Source organism: Chiloscyllium plagiosum, chromosome 32, assembly GCF_004010195.1.
Source record: "Chiloscyllium plagiosum isolate BGI_BamShark_2017 chromosome 32, ASM401019v2, whole genome shotgun sequence".
NCBI lineage: Eukaryota > Metazoa > Chordata > Chondrichthyes > Orectolobiformes > Hemiscylliidae > Chiloscyllium > Chiloscyllium plagiosum.
The window spans coordinates 38,589,232-38,604,205 of NC_057741.1; the positions used below are offsets into that span (position 1 = coordinate 38,589,232).

The 14,974-nt window shown below is 43.8% G+C and overlaps 1 protein-coding gene across 1 annotated transcript in view; it reads right to left on the reverse strand.

Moving 5' to 3' along the window:
- The window catches only part of arhgef38 (Rho guanine nucleotide exchange factor (GEF) 38), a 91,625-nt gene that overhangs the window by 27,866 nt on the left and 48,785 nt on the right, over positions 1–14,974 (reverse strand). The window contains exons 6-9 of the mRNA XM_043674467.1: positions 10,633–10,832; positions 8,323–8,456; positions 7,155–7,259; positions 3,153–3,275 (exon numbers count right to left, since the gene is read on the reverse strand). Coding sequence (XP_043530402.1) covers positions 3,153–3,275; positions 7,155–7,259; positions 8,323–8,456; positions 10,633–10,832 — 562 coding nt within the window. The remainder of the gene's footprint in view (positions 1–3,152; positions 3,276–7,154; positions 7,260–8,322; positions 8,457–10,632; positions 10,833–14,974) is intronic.

Sequence of the window (14,974 nt, forward strand, 5' to 3'; positions counted from 1 at the left end):
GGGGGGGGGGGGGGGGGGGGGTGTGGGAAGGTTGAACTGACCATAGCACCGTGGTACCAGGAGCTGTGCAAGAGGGGAGAGAAAACTGAAATGTAATTGTAATCAGGATAGGATAGTCAGAGAATGGAAACTGTTCTCAGTGGCCAGGATTGAGTGTTGCCTGCCTGCTGCCCGGGTTCAGGGTATCGCATCTGGGCTGCAGAGGAGCTTGGAGTGGGAGAGGAAAAATCCAGTTGTCGTGATCCACGGATGCACCAGCAGTGTAGGTAGAAAGAGGAAAGTGGTTCTGCTGAGGGAATATTAGCAGCTAAATTTAAAAAAAAACAGAACCACAAAGGTAGCATCCTCCAGGTAACTCCCTGAGCCACCAGCAAATTAACGTAAGATTAAAGATGTAAATGTGTGGCTCAAAGATTGATGTCAGAGAAACAGGTTTGAATTCATGGGGTATTGGCCCCAGTACTGGGTAAGGAGGGAGCTGTTCAGATGGGACGGGCTCCACTTAATCAGACTGGGACCAGAAACTTGGCGAAGCCCATAACTAGGGCTGTGGATAAGGTTTCAAACGATATAGTAGGGGCAAGGGTTCCGTTCCATGGAAAGTTAAAGGGGGAGGAGTCAGCAGAGTTAAAATTTTGAGAACAAGTAATAGGAGAGGGCAAGGGTCAGGAATCTAACTTCATGCACAGCAGATAATGAGACAATGAGAAGGGAGGCAGTCAATGCAGGACTGAGGGTGTTGCACTTAAATGAATGTGGAATCCAAAACAAGGGTCAATGAGCTTGTAGCGTAGACTGAAATTGGCAGGTTGTGGGTATCACAGAGATGTGACTGCAAGGGGATCAGAGCAAGGAACTAAATATCCATGAATACGTGTCCTATCAAAAGGATGGGCAGATAGAAGGGGAGGGTGGGGTTGCCTCGTTAGTAAGAAATGAAATTAAATTGATTGCAATAAATCATATAGGGTCAGGAGTCATAGAATCTGTGTGAGTAGAGTCGAGGAACTGCAAAGGGAAAAAGACCCCGATGAGAGTTATGTACAGGCCTCCATGCAGTAGTCAGGATGTAGGACAGACCAAACATCAGGAGATAGAAAAGGCATGTAAGAAAGGTACTATTACAATACTCATGGGGGAGTTCAATGTGCAGTTGGACTGGAAAATTAGATCGGTAGTGGATTTCAAGAAAAGGAATTTGTGGTGTTTGTAATGTGGTTTTTTTTTGGAGCAGCTTGTGGTTGGGCCCACAAGGGAACGGGTACTTCTGGATTTGGTGATCTGTAATGAGGCAGACTGGATTAGGGAGCTGAAGGTGAAGGAACCCCTGAGGGGCAGTGACGATAACGTGACAGAGTTCACCGTGCAGTTTGACAGGGAGAAGCTGGAATTCGATGGAATGGCATTACAATTGAGTAAAGGGAACGACAAAGACATGAGGGAGGAGCTGGCCAGAGTTAATTGGAAGGGAACCTAACCGGGAAGACGGTAGAGCAGCGATGGCAGGAGTTTCTGGGGGTAATTTGAGAGGCACAGCAGAAGTTCATCCCAACAAAGACGAAACGTACTAATGGAAGGATGAGGCAACCATGCCTGACAAGGGAAGTCTGGGAGAACATAAAAGCATAAGAGAAAGCATACAATGTGGTGAAGATTAGTGGGAAGCCTTTAAAAACCAGCAGAGGATAACTGAACGAGCATGAGAACTGGGGAGGAAGATGAACTATCAGAAGAAGCTAGCTAGTTTCAAAAAAAGATTGTAGTAGAGTTGTTTACATCTCTGAAAAGTAAGAGGGAGGTAACAGTGGACATTGGACTGTTTAAAAAATGAACCTGAAGAAGCAGAAACAATGATCAAAGAAATGGCAGAGGAAGTGAGCTGATATTTTGCATCACTTTTCACTCATCAGCCATGATTGAATGGCAAAGCAAACTCAATGGGCTGAATGGCCTAATATGGCCTCTATATCTTACCATCTTATAACCTTCAACCTTTCCTGCCTTTTCTCTATAAACCTCAATTTCTTCACTGATTAAAAATCTATCAATCTCAGTCTTGAATATACTTATGACACAGCCTTGACAGCCCTCTGTGGTAAAGAATTACACAGATTCACTCCTCTTGAGAGGAAAAAAAAACTCCTCCCTATCTCTATCTTAAATGTCCAACCCCTTGTTCTGAGATGATGCTCTCTGGTCCCTGGACTTTCCCACACGGGGAAACAACCTCTCCACATTGACCCTGACAAGTTTCCTAAGAATCTCATTTATTTCAATAAGGTCACTCCTCATGGATTGCAGGACCAATCTACCTAACCTTTCCTCATGAGACAGGGGGTGGGGGAGGCCATTCAGCCCCTTTCCCTGGCATTGAATCAGTTCTAACTGAAGGAGGGAGTTCAATGACCAGCAGTAGCTCTTGATGCTGAAGTGATTGAGTGTTCTGTTCCTCCATTTTAACATAATCACTAAGATAATCATGCATTAAAAATAGTAGCCCACAGTAATCTGGCACAAAACCAATGACTAAAATGGTCAAAGGCAGGTCACATTCTCACAGGGTTTCTAGGTGCCAGGGCCTAGTCCTCGTGGTCTAATCCCAATATCTTCTACTTCCAACCAATCTGTGCACTTCAACAGTTCTCTCCAGAATCACTCATTTAACCTTAAGTCAAAATACTTCAGGAAAATGAAGAAAAAGTGAACAATATTACATAAAAATCCTTGGATTTTTCTACTTGTCTTTTTTTGTTGTTGATTAGATTAGATTTCTTACAGTGTGGAAACAGGCCCTTCAGCCCAACAAGTCCACACCGACCCTCCAAAGAGTAACCCATCCAGACCCATTCCAGTACATTTACCCCTGAGTAATGCATAATTCACTTGACCTGCACATTTTTGGATATGGGAGGAAACCCACACAGACACGGGGAGAACATGTAAACTCCACACAGTTGCCCAAGGCTGGAATTGAACCCAGGACCCTGGCACTGTGAGGCAGCAGTGCTCACCACTGAGCCACCTGCGCTGCACCTTTACTCCCAGCATTGTTCAGGAGATTAACATTTAATTCCCAGTGACTTCACGAATGCTCCAAGAGGATCTGGCAGCTGAAACATGAAGAAAATTCTCAGATCAGATCCGGTACTTACAAAACTTTCAAAGGAATGTTGGTAGGTCTTCAATTCCTGAAGAGAGTCACCGTTGTTGTGGTTGCAATCCTGAACAATCCTCTGAAGGCTGTGCACATTCTGGACTGCTAGTAACATGCCTTCCTGAGCAAGAAAAGATTCAACAATAATTCTCAAATATCAGGACAGAAAACACAAATAATGATGGTGAACAAGGAGAAAGGTTAGACTGAAATCCTGTCAGACAGAGGAACAGAACTTTATCAAGGTGGGCATCCCTGGGAGAGATGTGCCACATGAAAATTAAACAAAGAACTGCAGATGCTGGATACAAGGGGGCATAGCTTTAAATTAAGGGGGGTAGGTATAGGACAGATGTTAGGGGTAGGTTCTTTACTCAGTGAGTCGTGAGTTCATGGAATGCCCTGCCAGTAGCAGTGGTGGACTCTCCCTCATTATGGGCATTTAAGCGGGCATTGGATAGGCATATGGAGGATAGTGGGCTAGTGTAGGTTAGGTGGGCTTGGATCGGCGCAACATTGAGGGCCGAAGGGCCTGTACTGCGCTGTATTCTTCTATGTTCCATGTTCTATGTTCTATGAAATAAAAACAGACATTCTTGAAAAAAATCAGCAGGTCTGGCAGTATCTATGGGAAGAAAGCAGAATTAGCATTTTGAGTTGGCTGACTCCTCATCAAAACCTGTTTTATGATACAACAATAATCATTCCTTGGTTCAAAAGAATTTTAACAAAATAAGGTTCAAGAATGAAAGGTGGGCTAGGCTGTGGGCAGTTCATGTTAAAAATTTGAGGGTGACTGTATCACAGATACTAGGCCCTGAGTTTTGGAATTTGTCAGATTTGTGGAACTGATCACCAGCAGTTTGTGATTACAGTCAGGTGATGTCACCAATCCTCATTTCTATTTAGAGTCTAAGGGTCAATACTTGTTTGGTCAACTGGTCATAGAGTCACAGAGATGTACAGCACGAAAACAGACCCTTCGGTCAACCCGTCCATGCCGACCAGATATCCCAACCCAATCTAGTCCCACCTGCCAGCACACGGCCCCTATCCCTCCAAACCCTTCCTATTCATATACTCATCCAGATGCCTCTTAAATGTTACAATTGCACCAGCCTTCACCACTTTCTCTGGCAGCTCATTCCATACACGTACCACCCTCTGCATGAAAAAATTGCCCCTTTCCCCTCTTTTCCCTCTCACCCTAAACCTATGCCATCTAGTTCTGGACTCCCCTACCCCAAGGAAGACCCTATCCTATCCATGCCCCTCATGATTTTATAATTCGGAGATGCCGGTGTTGGACTGGGGTGTACAAAGTTAAAAATCACACAACACCAGGTTATAGTCCAACAGGTTTAATTGGAAGCACACTAGCTTTCGGAGCAACGCACTATCACCTGATGAAGGAGCGTCGCTCCGAAAGCTAGTGCTTCCAATTAAACCTGTTGGACTATAACCTGGTGTTGTGTGATTTTTAACCATGATTTTATAAGCCTCTATAAGGTCACCCCTCAGCCTCCGACGCTCCAGGGAAAACACCCCCAGCCTGTTCAGCCTCTCCCTATAGCTCAAACCCTCCAACCCTGGCAACATCCATGTAAATCTTTTCTGAACCCTTTCAAGTTTCACAATATCCTTCCAATAGCTGCAATGAGTTAGTTCTATTTAATAACTAAGAGTAAGTTTATCAGCAACCAGAAATGACACATTAGGATCTAGAGCTGAACACAGGGTTCTTGTGATGCAGTGGCAGGAGGCCTGTGTTCAAGACCACCTACTCCAGAGGTGTGTCATAACACCCCTGAATAGAGTGATCACAATATAGCCCTGTAGGGCTGAACTTCTGCTTTTGCCATTCAACATAATGGGACTTCATTAGATCAGTTGGAGCCTAATACATTCTGCAATATTAATAATTTTAAAACTATTACATGAAACAGCACTCTCTCCAACATTTTCTCACCTCACCCCTCTCCCCCCTCCCCCAAATCACCACGTCCCCCATATCCTCTCAGGTACGGAAATACATGAACATTTACCACTACCACACCAGCCCTAATCATGGAAGATGACTACTCCGTCAAAACAAATACCATTTTCCTTGTAGTTTTCGACCAGGCTCTTCCTTGTTTCTAATTTTATCCTAAACTCTGATGTTTCTTGATTAGATTAGATTCCCTACAGTGTGGAAACAGGCCATTTGGCCCAACAAGTCCACACTCACTATCCAAGGAGTAACCCACCACCCCCCCCCATGACTAATGTACCTAACAACTATGGACAATTCACCTAATCTGCACATCTTTGAAATGTGTAAGGAAACCGGAGCACCCGGAGGAAACCCGCACAGACACGGGGAGAATGTGCAAACTCCACACAGTCAGTGGCTGGAATCGAGCCTAGGACCCTGGCGCTGTGAGGCAGCAGTGCTAACCACTGAGCCACCATGCTGCCCTGTGCTGCTGCTGCTATGTTGGTCTGGCCTCCATGGAATAGCTTGTAGCTTATCTCCGTTTTGTTCAGGTGAATCATTATTCTCGATCTGCTGACTGACCTGTGTTGACACATGTAATTCTTAATAACACCCTGTTCGGTAGGTTAGGTATCTTCATTCATTCACTCTCTGTGGGTATCTTCCTGGTGAACTTGATATTCCATGGTCGTAGTCCTGGAGAAGTGCTGCTTATATATGACCATAAGACATAGGAGCAGAAATTCGGCCATTTGGCCCATCGAGCCTGCTCTGCCATTCTCCTGCTTTCTCCCCATAACCCTTGATCCCCTTGATACTCAAGAACCTATCTATCTCCATCTTAAATGTACTCAATGACCTGGCCTCCACAGCCTTCTGTGGCAATGAATTCCATCGATTCCCCACTCTCTAACTGAAGAAGTTTCTCCTTCTCTCCGTTCTAAAAGGGGCTTCCCTTTACTCTAAGGCTATGCCCTCGGGTCCTAGTCTCTCCTACTAACAGAAACATCTTCCCAACATCGACTTTGTCCAAGCTATTCAGTATGCTGCATGTTTCAATGACATTCCCCCTTATCCTTCTAAACTCCATGAGTATAGACCCAGAGTCCTCAAACGTTCCTCATATGTTAAGTTGTTCATTCCTGGGACCATTCTCATGAACCTCCTCTGAACACACTCCAAGGCCAGTACATCCTTCCTGAGACATGGGGTCCAAAACTGCACATAATATTCCAAATTCTCCACATATCACTGTCTTTTGTCATTGCTGATTATTTATTGTAGGATAAAAAGATTGAACTCAAATTTTTGTACTTGAGCTTTTGAACTGGTGTTGGCTCATCAACTGCAATCAAAGTAAAACCTACTGTCTCAGTCTGTTCAGTGACCTGTTCTGCTGTCCCCACAACCTCAGCTGAAGATTAGCCAATGACCTCTGGCTGGTTGCACTGCTCATTTTTGTTCTCAGCATTAGCTTCTCATGGCTAACTTTGCAGCAATTTCATCCTTTGGCTCTTCTTTGATGCTGGCAGAATGGAAAACACTTCCCTGCAGTCCTGTGAAGTCCGCTGATAGTATGAAACAATTCTCTTCACCAACGTAGATGGTTTCAATAGATTCCTTCTTACTTTTGTGCTACATCTGGGAAGCCCAACAAAATCTTCTACCCATTCACGCATCTGTGCACATTGATCATAAAGTCCTGCCCAAGCAAATTCATTCAAAGCTCTGCTCAGACCCAATAACAGGAACTTTGCTGATGAAATGTTCTTTTTGTCATCTTTCATTTTATTCTTAACATTTTTCTAACTTAGTAGTAAAGTTTACTCCACACAATGCATAAAATTTATCATCTTTCCAGTCTTCATGTATGTTTCCACAGACGAAGACACAGCTCAGTTCCTGATAACTTACGCATGAAACAGATGCAAAAAGTGGCTGTCATTCTGTAATTACAGTCACCCAAACAAACCTGGGGAAAATGTTGTGAATAATCAACTCAATAACAACATTGACCCTTACCTGAATATTTTGATGGTAACAGAAAGTATTCTTTGCACAGAGTCTCACAGCCTTTTCCAGGTTTCGAAATATTTTCTCCTCTCTATCGAATGTCTCATCTTTGACCTGTAAATAACCAAATGCAGTTTGCAGTTTAGATTTAGATTAGATTACAGTGTGGATTACAGTTTATGCAAACACACACAAACATCTTGTTTCCAACTTGCCAATAGATAAGCCATTACCACTTCAGTTACAGATTTTCAGCCTACCCAGTGGGAAACAACATTTGCAAGTCAATCTCAAACCATCAAGGTGCCATGGCTTACCAGTGCTTCCCTGTTGCCAATCTGTGTGGTTTCAGCTAGTTAAACTCCAGCAGTGCATGCAAGCAAACTAAGACCAGACCTCTGCTGGGATGGGTGCTGATGATGGTGTCTGGGGCATGGTGTACAAAGGCTGATTCCAGGAGGATGACCATGTGATGAGGATAGCTGTGGGACCCTTCTCCCAGTTTTGACACAAGCCCCAGATGTAAGTAAGGAGGATGTGGTCGGATTCAACGGGGCTGTGTTTGCAGTTCTTGGTTCCTGTGCTTAGGTTGGTGCCAGGTGTTCTGTCCAATTCAATTCCTTTCTTTCGACTTAGCGGTGGTTTTGATACAACTGAGTGGTCTGCTGGGCCATTTCAGAGGGCAGTTAGGAGGTAATATTGTGGATCTGTTGTAGTCCACACTGGGTAAGGACAGCAGAAGTTAGTTAACCTAAAGGTTAGACCCAATCATTACACAGTCACCATCAGACTAGCTTTTAGTTCAGAGTTTATGGAATTCAAATTCCACTGTTTGCCATAGCACAATTCAAACCCAGGACCCCAGAATTAGCCTGAGGTTCTGGATTAGCAAAACCATTTTGGCCACAGCACTTGTTCAGAAACAGGACATCAGAAATTTGCTGCGATGAAGGAGGTGCAAGTCCAACATGGCATTTGGAATAGTTGAATCTAGAATATATCGAAGCCAAGGCTGGGAGTGTTTTCTGCAGCACACAGGCTGAGACAGAGATAGGCACTATTATAGAGGTGGACGTAGATAATCTTGTGACAACGAGGATATGGAGTCAAAACACAGTTGAGGATTAAATTGATCTAGTGTTTAAAATGCTCACAATGTTAATAACAAGGAAAATACCTGCAGCTCCCCCCAGGTCAGGATCTTCAAGTGACTGGTGACACGGTTGGATTTTTTCCTAATTGATCGAATGTTCACCTTGGACAGCTTGTCCCTTAGAGACTCATCTTCGTCACTTTTCTTGTATTTCATCACTGAAGGAACAAGGTGCAAGTGGAGCAAATTAGTCTGACTGCAGAAAATATTCATTGCGTGAGGCTCTCTTGTGGTCCAGTGGCAGTGTCCCTATCACTGGACTAGGATGTCCAGGTTCAATCTCACCTAATCCAGAGGTGTGAAGTAATATTCCTGAACAGGTTGTTCGGAAAGCAAAGTTATAATTATGTGTCTCCTTGTGGCGTAGAGATAGAGGTAGCATCCCTATCCCTGAACTGGGAGGCTAGGGTGTAATAACCTCTCTGAACAGGCTATTAGGGAAAATAGGTTAAATAATGAACAATGTTAATCATGAGGGGCACTTGTGATAGTGACCCTGCCTCTGACCCAGGAAACCTGGGTTCAAGGCCCACCTGTTCTGAAGGTACATAATAACATCTCTGAATGAGCTGATGAGAAAACAAGAATGTTAGGTATGTGTTTTGTAGAACTGCTTTTGAAAGTTTAGTTCTCGAAGAATATGTCATGGGTGGTCTCTCCCTCTCTGATGCGTTACTCAATGTTTGCCTCTGCTACATGATTAGTTTTAAGTGATTACCTCCAGAACATTTGGTAAAATTTCATCATTGTTGAACACATATTGCAGGTGAAGCGTAGAAGCTAAACGCTCAATACAGCAGCAGCGTTTCACACTATTGTCTACTTTGTTCAAACATAGTCAGGTCTCAAAATTATTAAGAGTTATATCTACAATTGGAATCCACTATTTTGCATCTAACTCAATCTTCAAAAGCTGATCTTCAGCCAACCACCAAAAGCTGAACAAAAGCCAAATGCGAACTTTTAATTCATAATTACTTACTATTATATATCATAAAAATGTAAACACAAAAAGGACTGAACTGCTCAGTATCCACTGGCACATCACCAGGTTTTGGAAAGGTCAGGATACAAAAACTGGACTTGCCCACTCTTCTCCCAGGTTAGCACACAGTGCGACTCTCCAGGTTTTACCATTCTCCTAGCCCAGGTTTCAGGTTAAAGCATTGCCTCCTCCATTGGTTATGTCACTGAGGTTGCTCTTGGGGTTATAGTTGATCCAAAATTTGCACTCGTTTCCCAGCAGAAAGGGCTAAAGCTACACTCTCTTTCTCTAACTGTTTAGATGTTTAGACAAGTTTTCTGGGAACAAAGTTCCAAATGGGATTTTACTTTGCACTGAATTAATTTCACAGCTGCTTCTGCAAGGGTCAACCTGTAAACTGTATACATTTACAATCTGGAGGAATGTGGGTGAGGACATCCGCAAAACATGTGGGGTCTTCCCTTCAGTACGACAATGTGCCAACCCTGGTCCAGTCCAGGGTGTGGGGATAATGGGAGGGATGAGAAAAGCAGGTAGACACCGGGGATAAAACCAAGGGCAGGGGACACCGCGGATGGTTCCGGAAATCCCAGCTGCCGGGGAAACGAGCAGAAGAGTGGTGTTAAATAAAAACCGAAAGGATGCAGATGCTGTAAGTCAGAGACAAAAATAGAAGTGGCTGGAAAAACTCAACAAGTGGCAGCATCTGTGGAGAGAAATCAGAGTTAATGTTTCAGGTGGAGTCACCCTTCCTCAGAACTGATGGTAGCTAGGAAAATGTAGGCTTATATTTAGAAGATAGGGTGGGGGGAGGGGGTAAGGAGTAAATGACGGGTGGGGATAGAGCCCAAAGAAAGGGAAGAGCAGCTGGACAGACAAAGGAGTGGATCACAATCTGACCAGGAGGATGAAGAGCTGTTAATGGGGACAGTAAGTGTGTGTAATAGCAGACTGTGATAACAAGGCTTGGTGTGTGTGGATTGGGATAAGGACATGGGAGAGCCAAAGCCCTCAAGTTATTGAACTCGATATTGAGTCCAGAATGCTGCAGGGCCCCAAAGCAGAAAATGAGAAGCTCTGTGTTAGTGGATATGCCTCCGTACGTAAATCCACTGACAAGCTTCTGGGAAGTCACATTGATCTGTTTCCACATTGGTTTGTTTGCTACCAATTGAATCACACAAAAGCTTTTCTAAACATGTTTGTATAAAATAGTCTCCTCTGTTAGGCTTTGGATGGTAATTACCACATCTGGCTGTATGTTGGCAACTTGCTCACTCAAAAAACCCACGATCAATAACTCCCTTTCATGTTGAAGAATTTACAACGATGAACAGCAATGATCTTACCGAGATCTTTCCTCCTTTTGAACTCATTAATGTTCACGTTGATTTGCCTCACCGCTGCTAATGCATCTCCAACTGGTTTATGATCCGCATGCAACTCTGGGGTGGATTTGTAAAGCTCACTCAATAGCAGCGGGTATTTCATCACCCGTTGCACAGGCTTAATAAGCAGCGATCCCATATCCAACAAGGTGGATTTCCCTCTAGAAACAGGGACAGAAAGAGATACTCATCATTCCTACTTACAAACAATCAGAACCAACGTTTTATAACATGCTGAATATCTAGGGACACTGGGCCTGGAGTAGATCACTCAATCCCTTGAGATGTTTTATGATAATAAGCTGATATCATTTCCCTATTTTCTACGTTTGTGGCAGAGGTTAGCTCTTTAGTCTTCCATGGGACGCATGCATCCCTGGCAAAGTCAGCACAGGGTGGCATGGTAACTCAGTGGTTAGCACTGCTGCTTCACAGTGCCAGGTTCGATTCCAGCCTCGGGTGACTGTCAGTGTGGAGTTTGCACATTCTCCCCATATCTGTGTGGGTTTACTCCCACAATCCAAAGATGTACAGGTTAGGTGGAATGGCCATGGGAAGTTGCCCATAGTGTTCAGGGACGTGCAGGCTAGGTGGGCCCCCATCCACCCACTGTACTCTTTGCTACCTTCCCCCACTCTCCTCCCTGACCTATCACCTTCATCCCCACCCCACTCACCTATTGTACTCTATGCTACTTTCTCCCCACCCCCACCCTCCTCTCATTTATCTCTCCACCCTTCAGGCACTCTGCCTGTATTCCTGATGAAGGGCTTTTGCCCAAAACGTCGATTTTACTGCTCCTCAGATGCTGCCTGAACTGCTATGCTTTTCTAGCACCACTAATCCAGGCTAGGTGGGTCAGCCACAAGAAGTGCAGCGTTACAGAGAAAGGGTGGGATTTTTTTTTGGAGGGTTGCTGTGGACTCGATGGACCAAATGGCCTGCTTCTGCACTGTAAGGATTCTATGATTTGTTGCCCTTCATCAACTGCCCCTAAACTGAGTGGCTTGTCAGTCATTTCAGAGGACATTTAGAAGTTCACCCCATTGTTGTGGGTCTGGAGTCACATTATGGCTAGAGGGGCTAAGAAAAGCAGATTTCCTTCCCTAAAAGGCATTAGTGAACCAGATGGACATTTACAACAATTGCTGGTCATTTCAAGCTCATTATCACTGAGACTAATTTCCAATTCTGGATTCCAGGGTGGTTAAGAGAGTGAAAGAAAGGAGAATAACCTCAAAGTGCGAACTAGCCTCTGCAGGAGTGATGTCGGGAAATGTGACTCTTCATAAACGAGTGTGAAAATCTGGAATTCTCCCTCTCTAGAAAAGGTCGTCTGCAATAATCCTCAGAGTGTACAATATAGCCAACATCCCAGAAATAGCTACGAATCAGGAAATGGAAGGGAGGAACTAAACAAGGTTACAATCACTTGGGAAGTGAGACTGAAGTAAATTGTTGGAGCTGTGGGCTGATATGTCACTGGATCCTGACGGACACCGTCCGAGGGTGTAAAGAAGAGTGGTTAGCCTGGTAGTTTAAACATTGGTTGTAATTTTCCAAGGTTCTCTTGATTCGGGAATGTGCCATTAAATTGGAAACTAACAGTTGTAACTCCTTTATTCAAAAAGGGAGGTAACTAGAGATCAGGGAGTTATTGGTCACTTAGCTTCACATTTATCAGGAGGAAAATGTTATGAACCTGTAATTAAATGAGTGAATGCAGGGCATTTAGAAAAATTCTACATAATCAGGCAGTCAATATGGTTTTGTGAAAAGGAAATCATTTTAATCATTTTGTGTAGTTCTGTGAAGTAGTGACATCTGTATAAAGGGGAACCAGTGGATTTTTAAAATTTGTTTTATTATTGTCACATATACCTATGTACAGTGAAAAATTTGAGCGATCAGAAAAATTCTACATAATCAGGCAGTCAATATGGTTTTGTGAAAAGGAAATCATTTTAATCATTTTGTGTAGTTCTGTGAAATAGTGACATCTGTATAAAGGGGAACCAGTGGATTTTTTTTAATTTGTTTTATTATTGTCACATATACCTATGTACAGTGAAAAATTTGAGCGATCCATTCACATCTCTAATAACAGTAGGGATGAAGCTGTTCCTGAACCTGTCGGTGCATGTCTTGAGCTTTTGTATCTTCTGCCCAATGGAATAGGTTGGAGGAGGTTATAACTAGAGTGGGATCATGTTCATAGAATCCCTACAGTGCGGAAACAGGCCCTTCGGTCCAACAAGTCCACACCAATCCTCCAAAGAGTAACCCACCCAGACCCATTCCCCTACCCTATTATTCTACATTTAACCCTAACTAATACACCTAATCTACACATCCCCAAATACTATGAGCAACTTAGCATGGTCAATTCACTTGACCTGCACATCTTTGGATTGTGGGAGGAAACCAGAACACCCGGAGGAAATCCAGGCAGGCACGGGGAGAATTTGCAAACTCCACACAGACAGTCACACAAGGCTGGAATCGAACCTGCGTCCCTGACACTGTGAGGCAGCAGTGCTAACCACTGAGCCACCGTGCTGCCCCTATTAGCTGCAGTCCTGAGGCAGTGAGAAGTGTAGATGGAGTTAGTGGATGGGAGGTTAGTTTGTGTGATGGACTGGGCTGTGTTCACAACTCTCTGTAGTTTCTTACGGTCCTGGGCAGAGCAGTTTAGCTAGTGTGGATGATGAAGGCATTTGGTATAAGCGGTAACATATTGGCTTTGATAAATGATTGAATAAACTAACAGAAAACTAAGAGTGGGCATAAATCTTATCTTCTTTCTACTTGGCATGATGTAACAAGTCTTGTGCCACAAAACTCAGTGCTGGGGGGCTTTCATTTTTTAATAACGTTTCATAATTAGAACTAGGGTCACCCATTTTAAAAGATGGTGAGGAAGGTTTATCCTTCCAGAGGATTGAGAATCCTTGGAATTTTTAAAAATGTAATTAATGTGACAAGGGCATCACTGGCTAGGCCAGCCTTAAGAGTTAACCTCATTGCTGTAGGTCTGGAGTCACATGTAGGCCAGACCAGGTAAGGATGGCAGTTTCCTTCCCTGAAGGACATTAGTGAATCAGATGGGGTTTTCCAACAATCGACAATGGTCATCATTAGGCTTTTGATTCTGAGTATTTTTATTGAATTCAAATCCCACCATCTGCCGTGGTGTCTCTGCATTTACAGTCCAACAATAATAGCCTTAGGCCACTGCCTCCTCTGAGGGGAAGCTCTCTTCTTGAAAAGCGAATGGAAGCAGAGTCCTTGAACATGTTTAAGACAGAGGGGGATAGATTTCTTGTTAAGCAAGAGAGAGTGAAAGATTATTGGGGTAGGTAGGATGTGGAGTAATCAGATCAGACACGATCTTGTTAAATGGTTAAGCAGGCCCAATGGTACAAATGGCCCACTTGTGATCCTTACTGGAATGTTTTTAAGTTGTTGAGGATGGGATTCAATTGAAAATTTTGATAGAAATAAAACAAATCAATAGTTATCAGTTAATTCAATATTAAACAGATGTATGATCTGGAATGTTCTGCTTGAAAAGGCAGTGGAAAGAGATTTAATCGGAGTTTTCCAAAGGAAACTGGATAAATACTTTTAGGGAGTAAAGCTTACAGGACTATATGGAAAGGGCAGGGGAGTGTGAAGAAATGAATAGCTCTTTTAAAGAGCCAGTAAGGCACAATGGGCTGAATGGCCTTGTTCTGTCCATGATTCAAACTGGCATATAGGTCGTACCTAATCAAGCTCTCTGGAAAATTTAAACACTTCACGGCCAACGAATTACTTTTTTAAAAAATCACTCCATCAAAATAAAGGGAAAGATGTTAACCAGAAGACTTCCACCTTTTTCTTTAAGTGGTGCATCTTTGATATATCTGAACAGTGTCTTGGCTTGAAGATTCATTTAATACACAGAATTTCTCACAATGCAGCACTCAGTTAGTGCCACACTGACTGAGTAGCCCACAGCTACCTAGACTACACCTCCTCCCACCCTGCACCCTGTAAAAACGCCATCCCATATTCCCAATTCCTTCATCTCCGCCGCATCTGTTCCCAGGAGGACCAGTTCTAATACTGAACAACCCAGATGGCCTCTTCTTCAAAGACCGCAATTTCTCCCCAGACATGGTCGACGATGCCCTCCACCGCATCTCCTCCACTTCCCGCACCTCGCCCTTGAGCCCCGCCCCTCCAACCGCCACCAGGACAGAACCCCACTGGTCCTCACCTACCACCCCACCAACCTCCATATACAGCGTATCATCCG